Source organism: Zeugodacus cucurbitae, chromosome 2, assembly GCF_028554725.1.
Source record: "Zeugodacus cucurbitae isolate PBARC_wt_2022May chromosome 2, idZeuCucr1.2, whole genome shotgun sequence".
NCBI classification, from domain to species: Eukaryota; Metazoa; Arthropoda; class Insecta; order Diptera; family Tephritidae; genus Zeugodacus; species Zeugodacus cucurbitae.
Window position 1 is genome coordinate 22,585,809 of NC_071667.1, and position 18,707 is coordinate 22,604,515.

At 37.8% G+C, this 18,707-nt stretch overlaps 4 protein-coding genes across 5 annotated transcripts; 3 read left to right on the top strand and 1 right to left on the bottom strand.

The window, feature by feature from the left end:
• The first annotated feature begins 9,088 nt into the window (after nt 1-9,088).
• LOC105215817 (tRNA (adenine(58)-N(1))-methyltransferase catalytic subunit TRMT61A) lies at nt 9,089-11,215 on the top strand. 2 transcript variants are annotated; one of them, XM_054226063.1, is made up of 5 exons: nt 9,089-9,379; nt 9,445-9,940; nt 10,004-10,173; nt 10,234-10,726; nt 10,832-11,215. In XM_054226063.1, the coding sequence occupies exons 1-4, from the start codon at nt 9,248-9,250 to the stop codon at nt 10,408-10,410; spliced, it is 975 nt and encodes a 324-aa protein (XP_054082038.1). In that variant the 5' UTR covers nt 9,089-9,247; the 3' UTR covers nt 10,411-10,726; nt 10,832-11,215. The 2 variants fall into 2 exon arrangements, with proteins under 2 accessions (XP_054082038.1, XP_028898465.2); XM_029042632.2 differs by having other exon boundaries at nt 10,234-10,714.
• Nucleotides 11,148-12,830, top strand: LOC105215818 (UMP-CMP kinase). The gene has a single exon (XM_029042633.2). The coding sequence runs from the start codon at nt 11,151-11,153 to the stop codon at nt 11,952-11,954; it is 804 nt and encodes a 267-aa protein (XP_028898466.1). The 5' UTR covers nt 11,148-11,150; the 3' UTR covers nt 11,955-12,830.
• Nucleotides 12,826-14,141, bottom strand: LOC105215816 (charged multivesicular body protein 2a). The gene is made up of 2 exons (XM_011189966.3): nt 13,668-14,141; nt 12,826-13,582 (listed from the first exon to the last, which is right to left on the bottom strand). The coding sequence occupies exons 1-2, from the start codon at nt 13,978-13,980 to the stop codon at nt 13,137-13,139; spliced, it is 759 nt and encodes a 252-aa protein (XP_011188268.1). The 5' UTR covers nt 13,981-14,141; the 3' UTR covers nt 12,826-13,136.
• Nucleotides 14,142-14,387: 246 nt separating this feature from the next.
• LOC105215815 (exocyst complex component 8) lies at nt 14,388-17,724 on the top strand. Its single transcript, XM_011189965.3, has 8 exons — nt 14,388-14,567; nt 14,638-14,793; nt 14,859-15,186; nt 15,241-15,382; nt 15,450-16,098; nt 16,157-16,287; nt 16,356-16,754; nt 16,820-17,724. Exons 1-8 carry the CDS (start codon nt 14,516-14,518, stop codon nt 17,006-17,008), a joined length of 2,046 nt encoding a protein of 681 aa, XP_011188267.2. The 5' UTR covers nt 14,388-14,515; the 3' UTR covers nt 17,009-17,724.
• The last annotated feature ends 983 nt before the right edge of the window (nt 17,725-18,707 follow it).

Here is an 18,707-nt window from a genome sequence, read left to right on the forward strand (position 1 = left end):
TTAGTGGTATATAGATATTTCCGTGGAAGGTCTTTCAAGTCAAATAAGTATAGATCATCAAAATTGATCATCTGATAGGATAGGATAGGATGGGATCATGTGTAGAAATTCACGTAAGTGAGGAAAGTTTTTGATTGTCATTCACTTGGGAGTGGCCAGAAACGATTCTTCTCCATATGATTCAAGCAGCTCACGACTTCCGGTTTTAGACAAAGTATCCTCTGGGTAGCTAACAAACATCCATTTGAAGGCGAGCTAAAGTGAGAAGGCGAACCCGCTCCTGCGGTTGTGCGTAGGGTTTGGGACCCACCACATAAAAACGAAATACCAATGAAAAATCGAAAGCCTCGGATGAGACACCCCCCTTTTAATGACGACCCCTGCAAACGTTTTAAGGATAATGATTTAAGGGCATGCACCAAGAAGTGCGATGGACGGGACAAGGACGGAGGAAGGTGGGTCCTTGTGACATCTACTACAGCGGCCATATAAAGGAGCGCAAATTTGGGGTGGATTTGAGGTGGGAGAGAAACTCCGTCGCCGAGCCCTGGCATTCATCCCGGTGGATGAACGTCTAGCCACAATCCGCATAAAAGCGATGTTCGTCAACATATCGCTTATTTGCGCCCACGCCCCGACGGAAGAGATGGACGGTGTGACCAAAGATACTTTCAATGAACGCCTAGAACGCACCTACGAGCACTGCCCCCGCCAGGATGTCAAAATCGTGCTTGGCGATTTTAACGCCAGGGTGGGTAAAGATGTCGGAAATGATGACGAAACATCGCCAAACGGCCTGAGGCTGATCGACTTCGCTGGGGCCCGAAATATGGTCGTCTGTAGTACCAGATTCCAGCATAAGAAAATACACCAAACTACTTGGGTGACTCCTGATCAAAACACGCGTAACCAAATCGATCACGTTGTGATAGACGGAATACATGTCTCCAGTGTTTTAGACGTGCGTACGCTCCGAGGACCAAATATAGACTCGGACCACTATCAAGTCGCAGCGAAGATACGCACCCGCCTCTGTGCAGCAAAGAACGTCCGTGTCCAGGGCATACTGGGATTATGGAGAGAACACTTCTCCGACCTGCTGAATGGCAGTGAAAGTACAACACCAGGAGATGGCGAACCCGATTCCCCCATCGATGACGATGGAATAGGTATTCCATTACCCGACCATGAAGAAATTCGAATAGCAATTACCCGCCTGAAGAACAACAAAGCGGCAGGGGCCGATAGATTACCTGCCGAGCTATTCAAATACGGCGGCGAAGAACTGATAAGGTGCATGCATCAGCTTCTTTGCAAAATATGGTCGGAAGAAAGATGCCTGACGATTGGAATCTCAGTGTGCTCTGCCCAATCCATAAAAAGGGAGATCCCACAAACTGTGCCAATTACCGTGGAATAAGCCTCAAAACTGATCGGACCTTATCAGTGTGGCTTTAGACCTGGAAAATCCACCATGGACCAGATATTCACCATGCGCCAAATCTTGGAGAAGACCCGTGAAAATAGGATCGACACACACCACCATTTTGTCGATTTTAAAGCTGCTTTCGACAGCACGAAAAGTAGCTGCCTTTATGCCGCGATGTCTGAATTTGGTATCCCCGCAAAACTAATACGGCTGGGTGACTCACAATCGTGTGACTTCTTTAACTTGATGCTGGAAAAAAATAATACGAGCTGCAGAGCTAAATAGAGAAGGTACAATCTTCTATAAGAGTGTACAGCTGCTGGCGTACGTCGACGATATTGATATAATCGGAAGCAACAACGGCGCCGTTAGTTCTGCTTTTTCCTGCATGGATAAGGAGGCGAAACGAATGGGTCTGGAGGTGAATGAGGACAAGGCGAAATATCTCCTGTCAAGCAAACAGTCAGCGCATTCGCGAGGCTCCCACGTCACTGTTGACAGTCATACCTTTGAAGTAGTAGATAGCTTCGTCTACTTGGGAACCAGCGTTAACAACACCAACAATGTCAGCCTTGAAATCCAACGCAGAATCACTCTTGCCAACAGGTGTTACTTTGGACTGAGTAGGCAATTGCAAAGTAAAGTCCTCTCTCGACGAACAAAAATCAAACTCTACAAGTCGCTCATTATTGCCGTCCTGATGTATGGCGCTGAAGCGTGGACGATGACAACATCCGATGAGACTACTCTTGGGGTTTTCGAGAGGAAAATTTTGCGCAAGATTTATGGTCCTCAGAACATTGGCAGCGGCGAATACCGCAGACGATGGAACGATGAGCTGTACGAGTTATACGACGACATTGACATAGTTCAGCGAATAAAAAGACAGCGGCTACGCTGGCTAGGACATGTTGTTCGAATGGATGAAGGTGCTCCAGCTCTGAAAGTATTCGATGCAGTACCCGCTGGTGGAAGCCGAGGAAGGGGAAGGCCTCCACTCCGTTGGAGAGACCAGGTGTAGAGCGACCTGGTTACACTTGGAATCTCCAACTGGCGCCGAACTGCTAAGAAAAGAGAAGAGTGGCGCGCTCTCATCGATTCGGCTATAACCGGCTAAACGGTTGAACGCAAATAACATACATACATTAAGGACATTGGATTCATGGAAATATTAAAGCTATTATTACTTATAATCGGGTTTAAGCAACGGATTGCATTTCATCCAACTAAGAGCTGTATATTCATGCTGTTTTAGACTTCAGTGGACCCAAGGTTTTTTATAAGAACCGCATAATTGAATGTTATACCAGTTACCATACTTAAACCAGATTTTAGACTAGAGTGTGAAGAAGCTTATTGTTTAGTTCGCCAAACGAAGACTCTATACACTTTCCGATTGAACACTTTAGATTTCATTGGCTCAACAGCACAGTTTTATGTTGACTTGACGTACGGAACTTTCAGATTGTTCAAATACATGTTCCCACTTGGACTAAATTGTCGACAATCTTGGAGTTTTTGACTTCAATACAAAACATTCAAGACCAAGAAACAAGTACACTGACTATAAAAAGTGTTGACTCCGGCTTCAATACAATACCAAAATATGAGCAAAAATTATACTTAGGGAATTATAAAATATATGAAATACAAAACGAATGCGAAATCTCTCTACCGAAAACAACAACAAAGTTCACACCAACAAGCGCTTGTGCTTGAAATCGCGATAGGCGGCAAAAATGGCCAATAAAGCAATGCCTCTTTAAAATAAAGTCAACACGCCCACAAACCCATAAATTGAACTGTTAATCAGTTCAAACATAATTTAATGCAATTTATATGGCAGCAACAACAACAACAACCAACAACAAAAGCAAATGCAGCCGCGCCAAGAAGAGAAAATTATGAAAAGAAAAAGTTTAAGCGAAAAAAATCAGTAAAAAAAATAACAACAACAGCAATGCCACAAAACCGCCCAAAAATGGCAAGGAACACAGTGGTAAAACAAAAAAAAATTCGCCAACTGAAGTGATAAAAGCAAAACAGACAGCCAACTAAGAAATGAAGCGCGAAGTGGCTGTGAAATGTGCCAGCGCACAGCAAATAATCAAACAGCAACAACAACAACAGCAATACTAATAATAACAAGGCTGTCCACACAGAGATTTTTTTCTTACTCACTGCCAAAGACGCAGAGGCATAAAAATTAAAACCAAATGATGAGTTAGTGATAAGCAAGGTAGGAGACTACAACAAATACAACAACTGAAGTAAGTTCGAAAAAAAAACAACAAACAAATAAAGACACAGCTATGGTGCTGTATCCCGTGAAATGAGTTAAATGAAGTCAAAAGTTAAAATGCAGAGAAGAGCCGAGTGCGTGGCCGCGACACTGTGTGGAGTTGAGTTCAGCGTTGCTGCAGCTGCAACGTCAGTTCTTCTGGTTCGCAAGCCAAAGCAAGTGGCGTGCGAATTGCTGGTAGTGGGTTTTCAAGACACTGCTGCTGGCTTCCTTTTATATTTCAGTTATTTACTTTTTTTAATTTGTAATATGTTTCTGCGCGCGCCTTTAGGATGATTCTGAGCAGTCAGCTAGCTAGCCACCAAGCCGGCCGGCCAGCATGCAAGAAGTGTATCAATCTCTTAATCAGATTGCATGTCCACTAATTCGTTCGCCAGTCGCACTGAACAAGAGCGCTGCAGCGCTTATAATGCCACATTTGCTGGATTTCTTATTATTGTTATTGTTGTTAATTTATTTTTATTTTTTCATTAGCCGCGCGCACAGCTGCTGTTGCTGTTTGGTAGGCGTTTCATAGCGATGCTTTGCTATTTTTGGTGACGTTCAGTTTTTTTATTTTTTATTTTTTTTCTAAACACAACAATTCAATGTCAGTTATTATTGTTGTTGCTTTTGTTTTTTGTTATAGTAATTTGTAGCAAAATTAATGTGTCTTCAGATTAGTGTAGTATGGCAATTTGTGTGCTCAGGCAATTATATTTAGTTAACAGTACTGTCGATGTCGAAATTATATGTAAGTGGCTTGTTCGAAAAGGAGAGGAGAGGGAGAACGCATATTTTCTTAGACATGTATGAGGCGCTTATAGATTTCGTAAATGTTAAATTATAGAGCGCTCAGTGAAATGTCACATATTCACGATCCTCTCTTCTTCTTCTTCTTCTTGATTTTTTTATATATTTTTGTGATCACTAATCCCACGAAAACTTACTTCCCTAACGTAACTTTAAATCCTTTGCATCAGGATAAGTTTTCTTCTGTTCTACCATTTTCTAAAAAAAAAAAATTTAAATCAGGTTCGTTGTTTAAGTCTTTAGATTTGTTGGAACTACATATTGGCCAAGTCCAAATCATCCAATTATGAATTAAACGCTGCCAAAATGGATCACATTGCAAATGTATTTTTTTTTTTTCTACACACTAAAGAAGACCCAGTTAACCAGAATAGGCTATAAGTTTTCGGAAACCCCCCAGTACACTCTCGAAGAGCTGCAACCTAGCTCAAGAATAACAAATCACCTGACACAGACGGAATCCCAGCAGAGATACTTAAAATAATCGCTACAGAATGACCGGCAGTACTTCTGAACATGTACAACGCTTGCCTCGAAGCTGGAAAGTTCCCTGAAGTCTGGAAGACACAAGGATCCTAATCAGTAAGGGAAAAGGAGATCCCAGCTTACCGCCCACTATGTATGCTCGACACAGCGGGAAAGCTATTTGAAAGATTGCTTAAACCTAGACTTCAAGCGGCTATCAGGAAAGCTGGTGGGCTTTCCTCTAGACAACACAGTTTTAGACCCGCTAGATCAACTTTAGGAGCGATCAAAAGCATCATAGAAAGTGTAGAGTGCGCACAGCGCAGATGTCACAAATATAAACGAATCGTTCTGCTGTCCGAAATGAATTTAACAACGCAAAATGGCTGGATACGATCGACGCTCTAGAGAAAAACTTTAGGATCCCCGAATACCTCAACACGGTTTTGCGGAGCTACCTCAGTAACAGGAAACTGTTATGCCAGACAAAAGAGGGATCATGGCAAATAGCTCTTTATTCAATGCTTTATAAAAAGTTTTACAGTGATCGGATTTAGTTCAAATATGCGCCGTTTCGTTCGATAATATGTTTCCATCTAGACGACAACTTCATAATACCCCCTCGTAGAAGCCCCCCCCCCCCCCCTCCTTATTTGCGAAGAACTCGGACATCCACTTTTCACAAGCCTCTTTTGAGTTCAACTTTACACCACCAAGGGCGTTCGCCATGGACAGGAACATGTGGTAATCACTTGGCGCTATATCCGGGCTATATGGTGGATGCGATGAAACCTCCCATTCAGAGCTCCCATAGTTCCTGACGAGTCATCAACGAAGTGTGTGGTCTGGCGTGTTCCTGGTGGAACACTACACCCTTCCTGTTAGCCAATTCTGAACGCTTCTGGTCGATCGCCTGCTTCAAGCGGTCCAATTGTTCGCAGTAGATGGTAGAATTAAGCGTCTGGCCATATGGGAGCAGCTCATAGTGGATGATTCCCTTCCAATCCCACCAAACACACAGCAAAAACTTCCTGGCCGTCAATCCCGACTTGGCCACTGTTTGAGACGACTCACAGGCCTTCCACCACGACCGTTTTCGCTTGATATTGTCGTATGTGGTCCATTTTACGTCGCCAGTCACCATCCGCTTCAAAAATGGGTTGAGTTCGTTTTTTTGCGTCATGCTGGTCTAACTCGATGTTTTCCATGATTTGATCGGTATTCGTCGTCACAGGTCTTCCGCCTGCTGGCTTATCCATAAAGTGATACGAGAACCATCCCCCAAAACACCATTAACCTCACGGAACGTTTTTCTAGCGGATTTGCCTTTAACGAATGAAAACTTTATAATAGCGGGAATTTAGCCGTTAGTGAACTCATTGTTTACACGTCTATAACTGTTGAACGCAATATCCAAACTATTCATGCACATCGACGTTTTGTATGTTATGTCAAGACCTTTCAAAGATGTATAGTATTGCCAGATACGAGCTCTATAGCGCTTTATATATAGCGCTTTAGACATAAAGGTCAGGCGGAAGCGACCTTTTTGGACCTAAGACGCTTATAAATAAGAATGCTTATATATTTTTCAGTAAGAGCAAAATTATTCGTCTCTCTCTTTTGCTGAATGACCAGCATAATCGCCGCACATTTCACTTGCAATTTACGATTAAACTTTATTTACATGTGATTACCGCCTTTTAAGCATATTCGAGTGCTCACATACATACATATTTTCTACAGTGCAATATATATATACATACATATGTATGTGTGATGACTGTGTGCGATCTGGCAAAGGCGAATTGCCGCTGCGGCGGATGAAAACGGACAAAATTGCCTGACAATTAGTATGAAAATTTGCTAACAAACATTCGCCGGTGATCAACGATCAGTCAGCTAAACAACACTACAATAACAACAGCAAGAACATACGCAAATAGCCGTTCAACAATGTGACCATGTAGAAATGTTGGCGACGACAGCAACAAATGTGACGACAGACAATTTAGTGGCAGCAATGATGTTGCTGCAACAGCAAACCGGCGATGGTCCAACAACAACAACAGTAAGAAAATATCGCTGCTGCAATTCAAGAAGACACCAAATGATGCTGCGCTTTACAGGCGAGTAAGAAGTAGGGAGATAGAGCGTAAGAGGGTGGTGAAGAAAGAGTTCCAACAAATGCAGAGAAGTGTGGGCCAGCTTGTACACCAATATTTAACTGCACTGCACTGTTGTATGCGTATGTGTGTTGTTGGTGTTGTTGTGCTAGCACTAATCTAGCAAACAGCACTTAACATCAATCAGCAACAGAAAACCACAACAGAAGTTGACATATGAGTAAACAAGCGATGCGTTGCAAGTGCTGCACAGGAGCGGAGAGTTGGAGGGGGTAGGTTGGAGAGTGGACGCAATTGTGCATAGTGGCTGGGAGTTGGGCGCGTATTTTCAAAAGAAAAGCGCCGCAAAGTTGGTATCGGCCAAAATGGCAGAGAATGAACTGAATTGCACTTGGACTTGAGACTCACTCACTCACTAAATAGCGCAAAGACGGTTGTTGTGCATACAATTTGTTGCTATTGCTGTTTTAACTGTTCATGTCAACTGTAGTTGTTGTTGTTAGTGGAGTTGTGGTTAGTTCCACGCAGTGGAGCTGCAGTTGTTGTTGGTGCACTGAAAATAAGTATGTGCATATATGTACTTATACTTATACATGTATGTATGTATATTTGCAACAACAACAACAAAAAGAATTAACACGCGCAATTGCCGCACACAAATGCGTGCAGTGTTGTCGATTGCATCTCGGTGGTGCTGCATCGGTTAGTGATGCGACGTAATGTGAGATTGCTGTAATGTTGTGACAGCGGCGCGAGCAACAACAATGTATGTAAGCGCAAGCAATGACAATTAAAAATTATGTGACACGCTTTTTGCTTTGTGTTATTAATTCGTTGTTTCAACTTAAAATTTTTCCCGCAGAAACGCGAGCAGTTCGTTGTAATAAATTTCTAACAACAACAATGCTGCATATATAGTTTAATTTATACACGAAACTACAGCGAACTTAATAAAAATATTGTTTTTGTTAAAAGCAAAGCTGTAATCGACAACAAAACCCAAAAAAAATGATTATCATAAACAAAAATTGTGCTAAATCAGTAAGAGCTGCAACCGCAGCAACATTCAACAGTCAACAATGTCTAGCCGTCAGTCAGTCAACTCAGCAGCTGCTTTGTCAAACTATCTAACAGTCAATTCAACCAACACTACACTGCAGCCCATCTAAATCGCCGGCCGCCCGTGCTGCAGGCAGTAGTCAGTCCTTCAACTTGTTTAGCAGTCAGTCAGTACTTCAACTGCAGCAGCGCATCACTGCCGCCATCAGCGCACATCAGTAGTACGAATGACGGTCAAACCGCACTGCACTTTCAACACACACGCACACACACACATCTCTTGAATGTCATGAGAGATTTTTCTACATGCCACAAGTTGGGGCAGCTACACTTAGCACAATTCTAAGTACATAGTTGAAGTTGTGGTTGCAATTGTTGTTGCTGTGGCTGCAATTTCTAGATTCTTATCACTATGCTTAATCATCTGACAAACGGTCAACAATTTATTTTCGCGTTAATAATACAAAGGCTTGTTTTAAGTTTAAACAAAATGTCTATAATACTTTGCCTTTATAATTAAATATATGTACTATATCAAACTATTTGAAAATAACTGTATTCTGCACCTGCAAAAAAAAAAAGTTGATTTGACAGGGTGTTGATTAATTGTTTTTAACCCTAATAAAGAAAAACAAAAAGCACATAATAATAATAAATATAGTGTTAAACAGAAATTAACGTTTACAATGTACACAATTTTTTTTATATTTTGAATCAAACTTTAAAACAGATATTAGATAATACAAATATATATTACAATATTGAAATTAAATCCATTCATTCGTTTTAGTAAATCATTCATAAATTATCAAAAATATTTAAAATAACTAATTTAACACAATATGATTCATTAAAATATCAAAATAAAATAAATAAAAAACTTAAAATCAAAAATCAAAATTTTAATTGTAAAACACTGAAACACCCTACAATTGTAGCACGTGAATATACAACGTCAAATCCAAAATCGTATACGATAATGTTAAAATGTCAAAAAATTTGTTTACAAATTTAGGCGGCGTGTTTTCTTTAAATTGTTAAGCTACACATTACTAAATAAATAAAACGGTAAAAATGAGTTTTCTGAAGCCAAAGGATGTAATTGCAGAGGGTGATACCGTGATACTTTATCTCACTGTGAATTCGATGCACGCCATTGAAGCTACACCAACAATAGTCAACAAAAAGGGCGAAACCATTGAATATGTAAATAATTATTGCATAAAATAATATATTAGCTTTCTTTAAATTGTTATTAATTTCCCGTACAGATATTTCAAACATCATACGGCGCGTTAAAGGTACGCAACCTAATTGGTGTCACATATGGTAGCCGCGTGGAACTCTCGAAGGGTTGGGCATATGTGCTGCAACCAAATCCAGAATTATGGACACAAACGCTGCCACATCGTACACAAATCATTTACACACCAGATATTAGTATGATACTCTTTCAACTTGAAGTGCGGCCTGGTTCAGTTATAGTTGAATCGGGCACTGGTTCTGGTTCACTGTCACATTATTTTTTACGTGCAATTAAACCATTTGGTCATCTACATACATTTGACTTCCACGAAGCGCGAGTGCAACAAGCTCGTGAAGAATTCGAACGACATGGCTTAGGTGATTTTGTAACAGTTTATCATCGCGACGTGTGTCAACTGGGTTTTAGCAATGAGTTAGAAGGCAAAGCAGATGCAGTATTTTTGGATTTACCGGCACCACAGTTGGCCGTACCATTTGCAGCGAAAACACTGAAATTAGAGGGTAAATTTAAGTGAATGTTTGCTGTCCTGAAAATTTTAAAACTATTCTTGTATTTTTAATTAGGTGGACGATTTTGTTCATTTTCACCTTGTATTGAACAATCACAACGTTGTTGTATCGCTTTACAAGAACACGGATTCACCGAGATACGTTCAATGGAAATACTACAGCAAGAGCATGTTGTTAAAACTAGAACTTTGCCCGTGCTAGATTTAGAATTCCTGAAGCATAAGGTAATAATTATCGGAATTTCTTATGTTGTCAAAATTTAAATTTTACATTATGTTTTATAGAAACCCTCCCCCCAGAAACTGGATGAATCGAGTACTAGCGAGACTAATGAAAAACCAGATCCTATGAAGACTCCTAAGGAAACAAAAAAAGTCCTAACATCATGTGCGCCGCCTACACTTCCAGGCCACACGGGATATTTGACATTTGCAACTCTACCTCCAGCCTTCGTACGATAGCAAACATTTTTCAACATTTTAATACTATATAATGCGACAATACATGTTTAAAGAAAAAAAATAATAAGTTTTTATAAACACCCAAATGGCATAATATTTTCAATTCAAAAAAAGTGATGCTTGATAAGAAATTATGACAGTGAAGGATTTTAACTAATGAAATATAATAATCAAATTTCATATTTTTAATAAACTATTTGAAAAAACGTATCCACATTTTTGAAAAAATTATCAATATATCGTTACATTGGTTTAAACAGCTGGTTTTGGATATCGATTGTTTATCGATAAGGAGCTGAATAAGGTACTTCTCCAGGTGAAATACTTATTTTTTAACACTCAATCTCATTTTATATTTTATTACCCTATTTTCAATTAAATAAATCCAAATTATATTTTTTATCTTAATTAATACTGGCAGCAATGCACTTTGACCGCAATGAATAAACGTTATTATTTTCAAATTATATTCTGCAACCTCCAGAGGTTTATTAAAGCGAGAACGCTATACTTATTATGCCTGCCATAGAAATATTCGTTCACAGCTGATAAACAGAAATGACGAATATCTGATTAGCACATTGCCCTTCCGTGCCCTGTCAATTTATTGTGCAAGAAAAACATCAAGTGTAAAAGCCGCGCATCGCTCAAAAAACAAGAATTGTAGAAAAAAGAAACACAAGCAAAGTATATAGAAGAATCAACCACTTTCAGTACACGTATACAGGTAGTACAATTTGATGCTCCACACAGCAGTACGAAGTGGTGGCACATATTTGTATCGTGACCTGTGCAAGTTCAATTACTCAACAGCCATTTCCGCTTGCCTACAACTCAATAAAACACAAGTGCAGTTACAAAAATTAGCGCAGTTTTGTAGCAAATCAATATCTCGTTCATTCAACAATAAATCAGTTACACACTATACTTACGTTAAAACCAAAAAAATGCCAGAAGAGCAAAAGCCACAAGTTGTATTTGTATTGGGAGGACCCGGCGCTGGTAAAGGCACACAATGTTCCAAAATTGTAGAGCGTTTCCAATTTGTACACCTCTCTGCCGGCGATTTACTGCGTGAAGAACGTGCACGTGAGGGTTCCCAATATGGAACATTAATTGAAAATTATATACGCGATGGTAAAATTGTGCCTGTTGAAGTAACATGCTCACTGCTAGAAAATGCGATGCAAAACTCTGGCAAAACTAAATTCCTCATCGATGGTTTTCCACGTAACCAAGATAACCTTGATGGCTGGACACGTCAGATGTCTGACAAAGTCGATTTTCTGTTTGTGTTATTCTTTAACTGCGGTGAAGATAAATGTGTGGAACGTTGTTTGGCACGAGGACAAGCTGGTTCCGGACGCAGTGATGATAATTTGGAAAGCTTAAAGAAGCGTATTCAAACATATAACAACGATTCATTGCCAATTATCAAGCACTATGAACAGCTTGGAAAAGTGAAACAAATCGATGCTACACCAAGTGCTGATGATGTATTCAAGAATGTGGAAAAAGTATTTGGCGATGCAGGTTTCCAATAAAAGGGTACGTGCAATTAAATATACAGCCACTCCTACTTCCTAAACTGTTGCGGAAATTGTTACTATTGATTATTACTTTTTACGAATTGGATATTAGAAAATACTTAATTTTACATATGCATGTGTGAACATACACGCGATCATCTGTATATGTTTATAAAATGTGTGTTTTCAACGTTTAAAATTATATGTACTCAAGGTCAAGTTCTACATACTTGCCAATAAAGCCTAAATTTAATTTATTCTATAACTGTTTGTTTAGTATTGGTATCCATACGTATTCTTACGATAGAGTCAGTTTGTGAACACTATGCTTATTCTATGCAATTTAGTTATAAGTAATGCAAATATATCAGGAAATATGTAATCTGTATGTTTTTTTACGTAAACTTTGAACACATACATTTGAAGGGGATATTATTATCGTTCAAGTATTCATTGTTTGCTTAAATTTGCTCTATAAGGCAATTGTGTTGATAAGACCGCAGCTGAATTGCATTTAAAGCGAAATTCTTTAAGAAACGAGATTGTTATTGAAAAAGCTTTCTTTAATTATACAAAAATGCAAATAACGTATTGGAGTGAAGGCAAAACTGCTATGCGCTAAGATAAATTAGATAAGAAGCCTTCAAAAAAAAAAACAAAACCAAAAAGCCTTCAAAAAACAAAAAGAAAACCTGAACACAACAACACACGAAGAACCTTATCTATATATCTATACGAATATCAACGAATAGCTTATAAGATTTGGATTTAAGCTAAGGAAATTTATTAAGTGTATCTGCTTCTATTGTTGTAGAAGTTCAAATTAAAGAAACCCCTGAACCAACATTGTTATTGATTGAATAAATAAATAAATAAAACTGTAAAATGAAAGCTCTTAGTTTTTATAATAATTCAGATCTTATATGGAAATCATTAAGTTTTCAAAGCAGTGTTTTGAATTGTGATGCCAAAATGCTTACATATTTTTTATTATGTACATGAGGAAAATTTTATATGCACTTCGCTTTTTAATAACGTGTTTTAAATGAATTTAATTTATATAAAAATCACCACCTTATTTAAGTGTTATTTGATATAAAACTTAAGAACATATATGCATAAAGTAAAATACTAATATTTAAAGTGTGTTGCGAAGCGCGAATGTCTGCTTACTATTCACTCCTTCTCGAATAATTACTAGTCACGTCGCAGTTTGTCCAAGCGAGCTTGCAAATCGGCATCAGCATCGGATACTGGTGAAGAAGCACCACTTCCACCAGCCGCTGCTGTGTTGCCGCCATTGCCACCATTACCAGAACCACCACCGCCCGCACCTATGCCACCAGCAGCTACCGCAGCCGGTGTGCTTTTAGCACCGCCAGCAATGGATAAAGATCCTGATGCAGTGGGTAAATCTCCCAATTGTTCGCCGAGTTGCAAGCCTAATTCATCTAGCACTTGCGAGACTACAGCATCAGTCTCCTCTTCGTCGCCCTCATCTTCCATCGCATCGTCGATAGCTTCATTGATCATTTCTTCTTTCATATCCATGATTTCAGATTGCTTTTCAAATTCATGTAATATCTTTTGAATTTGTGGGAGATTCAATTGGCGATTCATATTTTGCATTGCCTTAGTAACGCCTAATGCAGCACAACAATAAGAGTGTACAACCATGTTAGTAGTAAAATACAATTAGAAAATAGCGTCATCACAACAGTTACTTACCGCGCATTGCTTGTGCCATTGTATTTTGTGATTTCAGAGTTTGAATTTTTAGCGAAACTGCTTGTATATTTGCCTTCATCAGCATGAATTTCTTTACATAGCGTCGTGTTCGTACCAAATCTTTCGCCATAATTTTCACGGCATCCATTTGACCTTCCTTCGCCATACGTTTTATGTCCGCAATAATCTTTTTCTCCTGCTGCTCCATTTTCATTCGCTCCCTGTCCAGATCACGCATAGCTCTATTCAGGGCGCGTTGGTTCTTGCGCAGCATCTCATCCGGTGAGATTTTCTTGCCAAACAACCAATCCATGTTGAGATATTCTACTTGTTAATATTATCAAAATTAAGTGCACAAAAATATTCAGCTGAGTTTTAAAGGATTTTGACTTTTCATATAGTGTGTTGAAATGATGACCAATTCTAAATAAAAAACACACACAATAACAAAAAATTACTCATCCGCAAGTGTCAAATGATTCCCAATACAAATGTCATCACAGTTGTGAAAAGTGTGACCAAGTTAATATCGAAAGATTGATTTAAAAATTATACAAGTGCATTTAATAAATATCTGAACGAGTTTTAAAATAAAAGCTTATAAATATGTTATTCAGCCTATTATATTTATATTTGCTATTATTACGCAGCCCCTCAAATTTAATTATTTTTATAAAATATTAGTACACAAACACCTCTTTTAAATGTCAATAGCAGCAAACAGCTGTTCATGTTTTCTTGACATCGATTTGGGGGAGTGCCGCAATTGCAAAAACATTTTTACTGCTTTGTAATTAAAAAATATTTTTAATAGATTTGTGTATATTTTAATATAAAATACAGTCATAATGTCCGAAATAATGAAAGATTTTGATAAACCTGAGTTTAGTGTGGATAAATGTGAGAAATAGTTTTTCAGTATGTTACCAATAAAAAATTTCATAATTTCTTTTTATGTTTTGACTTGCAGACACCAAACAATTGGTTAAAGAATGTGTTGGCGGAGCTGACTTACAGCAACGCAAGAAGGAGATTCAGGTTTACAGCGATCAAACATCGGCGACCTTAAAGAAATCCGTGTATGCAAATTATATGCAGTTCATTGAAACAGCAAAAGAAATTTCACGTAAATATTTACACATTATTGATTAACAGTTTCCAAATTTGTAAATCGGAATCTATACTTTACAGATCTCGAATCTGAAATGTATCAGTTGTCGCATATACTCATAGAACAACGTAATATACTCGGCTCGCTTACCGACGAAAAGTCCACAGGGAATACGCAGAATAACGAGGAAGGCGAAGAGCAACCAACGCACGATGATGTGGAAAATAGTCATGCCACACGTGCTGTAAAAGAAATGGTGCAGGGTTTCAATGGCAATCTGGAGGGAAAAACCTTCCTCAACGAGGGTGCACTCATTGAATTAGACAGTAATGATTATAGGCCCATACAGCGGGTATTTTTCTTTCTATTTAACGATGTGCTTATCGTATGTAAAGTAAAACATGACAAGTAAGTAAAATGAGTGATCTAATGTTGTATTTTTAACATAAATATGTTATACAGGCGGCTAGAGTTTCTAACAGAATACGATCCGAAGAAGATTGCTGTGATCAATATCAAGGATTTAGATGGTGTACGCAATGCAATAAACATAATAACGCCAGATGGCTCGAAGATTTTTCAGAGCGTTACTGCTGCGGGCAAAGTATGTTTATTCAATATATATATGTGTGTATGTTTTTTTTTAAATATGTATATAATTTTACTTGCAGACAGAATGGATAGAGAAATTAGAAGTTGCCTTTCGTTTTGACCAGCAAAAGAAAACAAACAAAAAAGGACCTGCACCACAACCGCCCAAAGCGAAACAGTCGTCGCAACAGCAAAAGGATTCACCAAGTGATGCTAACTCATTGGTCTCGGATCTCAGTCCCACTGATTCGCATGCAGGCAAAGCTGTGGAAAACTATGGACCCGATTGGATATATACGACCAGCGAAGAAATACAAACACTCGTCGCACAAAGATATTTTGAAGATGCACAGGCGCTAATTAAACGCACCCAAGACTATATAGCAAAGGACTCAAGTTTTGTGAATGCAAAGCAAATCATGGAAAAAGTTAATACCTTGGAAACACAACTGACAGACGTGCTGTTACAAGAACTATCCAATTGTCATTGTCGCAATCTGCAAGTGACACTGCGTGCCTCACGGCGTTCACTAAAGATACTCGTTGATATTGGACGTGCGCGCCAGGCATGCGGCACACTACTCAAAGTGGCAACAATGGCACTGCGCACAGCACAACGTGAGGCGCGACGCAACAATACTGAAATTTCCGAGTTATTCTTCTGCGATCTAACACAGGTGGCTTGCGAATTCTTAACTGCCTTCGAGACACAACCAGCATGTGTAGGCGGTAGGTATTTCAAGTGCAGCTGTCTTCCAGCCATAAAAATGTGCACTTTATCTTACAGCGCTCGTGGTGTGGTGTAATGCTGAGTTGCAGTATTTCGCCAGTCAACTGATAAAGCATTATCTCACCAAAGGCACGCCTTTGGATGCTGTAGCGAAATGTATTGAGGGCATACGCAAGCCATGCGCTAAGGTTTGTGCAGCACGTTATTTTTTGTTTGAAAATATTCATGTTTCTAATTTGCTAATATGCTGCTGCAGCTGACTGAAATCGGTCTGGATCTGTCATATCATCTGGAAGGTCTCTTGCGCAGCACACTGGAGTCGCTTATAGAGGAATCACGTATACGTTTGCTGGAAACAGTTGGACGCAGCGAAGACACTTGGCAACCATATAATTTACAAACGAAAAGTAATCTCAAACGCTTGCTATTAGAATTGGATGCGCTTGGCATCGATATGCGCGCTCATACCACCGGCGACACGTGGATCAATCTGACGCAGTCCACAGTGCTCTTTACACGCCATTATTTGCAGTTGACCGCACAGTGCGCGCACTTGGCCAAAAGTGAGGTGCTGTGGCCCAGTTTGGAAGTGTTGTTGCGCGATCTGTTGATGGCACAGCAAGCGGTAAAGCCGGTCACTGGCTTGAGTGTGGACGTAAGCAAAACGTTGCTATTTACTGCATACAACTTTTCATAATATTTTTTTTGTGTCTCACGCAGCCCAATTTTGTGCTGAAGAATAAGCTATTCCTGCTGGAAGAATTGCTGCCAATTGCAGTGGAAAATTTCCGTACCATAAGCGGCAGTGAACGAAAATGTGACATACTTTTGGATTTGCAGCGTCATTTGCGCAAACAATTGGCGCCGGTGCCCAAGCAGCGCAGTGTCTATCAAACTGATGTGTTTTAAAGTGCACCTCAAACCTTATAGTGCACAAAAAATACAAAAAGAAAAATAGTAAAAAGCTAACGTATTTATACATATGTTGAAGAAACAAAACTCATTCATATGCTTATTTTCGCATTACTTTGATTACACATACATATACATATATATATTTTTCTCATTTTATTTTCATTATCATTATAATAATTATTAATATTAATTTAAATTTATATTATATAATAATTATGTACATAAAAAATACACATTCATAAATTTTAAACGATTTATTTGCAAATTGTGTGCGGCTTACGATTTTCTAGTATTTGTTTATTTGTTTTCGCTTTTTATTCGTATTGTTTAACAAAACATTTGCCAGCAATGCACACTTCTTAGCGCATAAATAACGAAGTTGTTTTCTAACGGCGCTTTTATATGCAGTTTTCACCTCGTCTTTTAACTAAATTACAGTTATGTGTATTTAAAGCAGTGTTGGTTTGGAGTAAAACGTTAAAGCGCTTACTCTCAGTTTTTGCATTTCTTTTTTTTACTTTTTGTTTTTTTTTTAACTTACGAATGTAAACTTTTTTTATATTTAGTTAATAAAAGTACACAGTGTTTATATGTATGTATATAACCTATATAAATTTATTTATATATATATATATATATATATATATCTACATACTTCTATATGTATGCACTTTAAATATAATCTACATAAAAACAAAAAATAAAAATTTATTTCATGCATTTTGTTTCTACTTTGCATTTCTCAACTTTATCGTTGTTTGAGTGCGTACATATACACATTCATACATATGTTTGATCAAATGTGTGTGTGTGTGTGGATTTAAGTAGCTGGTGCAGCGAAGCGTATAATTAAATAAATCTCAAAAAAACGAAATCAGAATAGTGAAAGATAACAGTTTACTATTTACATTTTATTAAAATCAAAATTTATTGGCTTTCCTTTTCACCAATAAAAGTATCGACACATTTTTCGAACGAAACGGTTCAAAGGTTAGACTCTTTGTTTTCTTGTTATTTAAACAGACTATAAATTTTATTATTTACATTACTAAATGGAGAATTCTAAAAAAAAAATTAAATAACCCAAAGGAACTTGAAAAAAAAAATTAGAAAATATAAATCTAGGCCTATTCCGGAAACAGTGTTGCATTCGCTTAGCGAAGGTTAATTTTTATTTTTTTTTTTGTTTTAACACACTGATTCTACAAACTAAAATTATTATCTTGACAATAACCTATTGTACATTTTTTTATTGTTGTTAAAAATTATTCAAAAATTCAATTCCCAGTTCGATGTTTTCAAAATGTTATAAAAATATTAGCAATTCGAAGTTTTTGACAATTTTTCGAAAATTGAGTGTAAATATAAAATTTTATAAACTCCTAAGATTTAGGTTTATTCCTCAAAACTAAAAAAAAATATTTAGGTTGCACTTTCGATGACAACACTTGACCTTCGCAAATGAATTCGAAAATGAATTTGTAGTATGTGAATATCTAAAAAATTATTTATTTGAGCGCTTCAAATTTAGTTAATCGAAGTGTCATTTAAAAAATATATATAATAAAAAATATATATAATAAAAAAAAAAATATATTTAAAAAAACATTTAAAAAAGTAATAAAAAATTTAATAATAATAAGGAAAATGTATTAAAAAAAAAAAATAAAGCATAAAATAAAGTTAATATGCA

Coding starts and splice junctions, on each gene's coding strand:
- LOC105215817 (XM_054226063.1), top strand. CDS start 9,248: ATGAGTTTTCTGAAGCCAAAGGATGTAATTGCAGAGGGTGATACCGTG. Junction 9,380..9,444: donor AGGGCGAAACCATTGAATAT/GTAAATAATTAT, acceptor TTTCCCGTACAG/ATATTTCAAACATCATACGG. Junction 10,174..10,233: donor TAGAATTCCTGAAGCATAAG/GTAATAATTATC, acceptor TATGTTTTATAG/AAACCCTCCCCCCAGAAACT.
- LOC105215818 (XM_029042633.2), top strand. CDS start 11,151: ATGCTCCACACAGCAGTACGAAGTGGTGGCACATATTTGTATCGTGAC.
- LOC105215816 (XM_011189966.3), bottom strand. CDS start 13,980: ATGGATTGGTTGTTTGGCAAGAAAATCTCACCGGATGAGATGCTGCGC. Junction 13,583..13,667: donor AATGGCACAAGCAATGCGCG/GTAAGTAACTGT, acceptor GTGCTGCATTAG/GCGTTACTAAGGCAATGCAA.
- LOC105215815 (XM_011189965.3), top strand. CDS start 14,516: ATGTCCGAAATAATGAAAGATTTTGATAAACCTGAGTTTAGTGTGGAT. Junction 15,187..15,240: donor TGTAAAGTAAAACATGACAA/GTAAGTAAAATG, acceptor TATGTTATACAG/GCGGCTAGAGTTTCTAACAG. Junction 15,383..15,449: donor GCGTTACTGCTGCGGGCAAA/GTATGTTTATTC, acceptor TTTTACTTGCAG/ACAGAATGGATAGAGAAATT.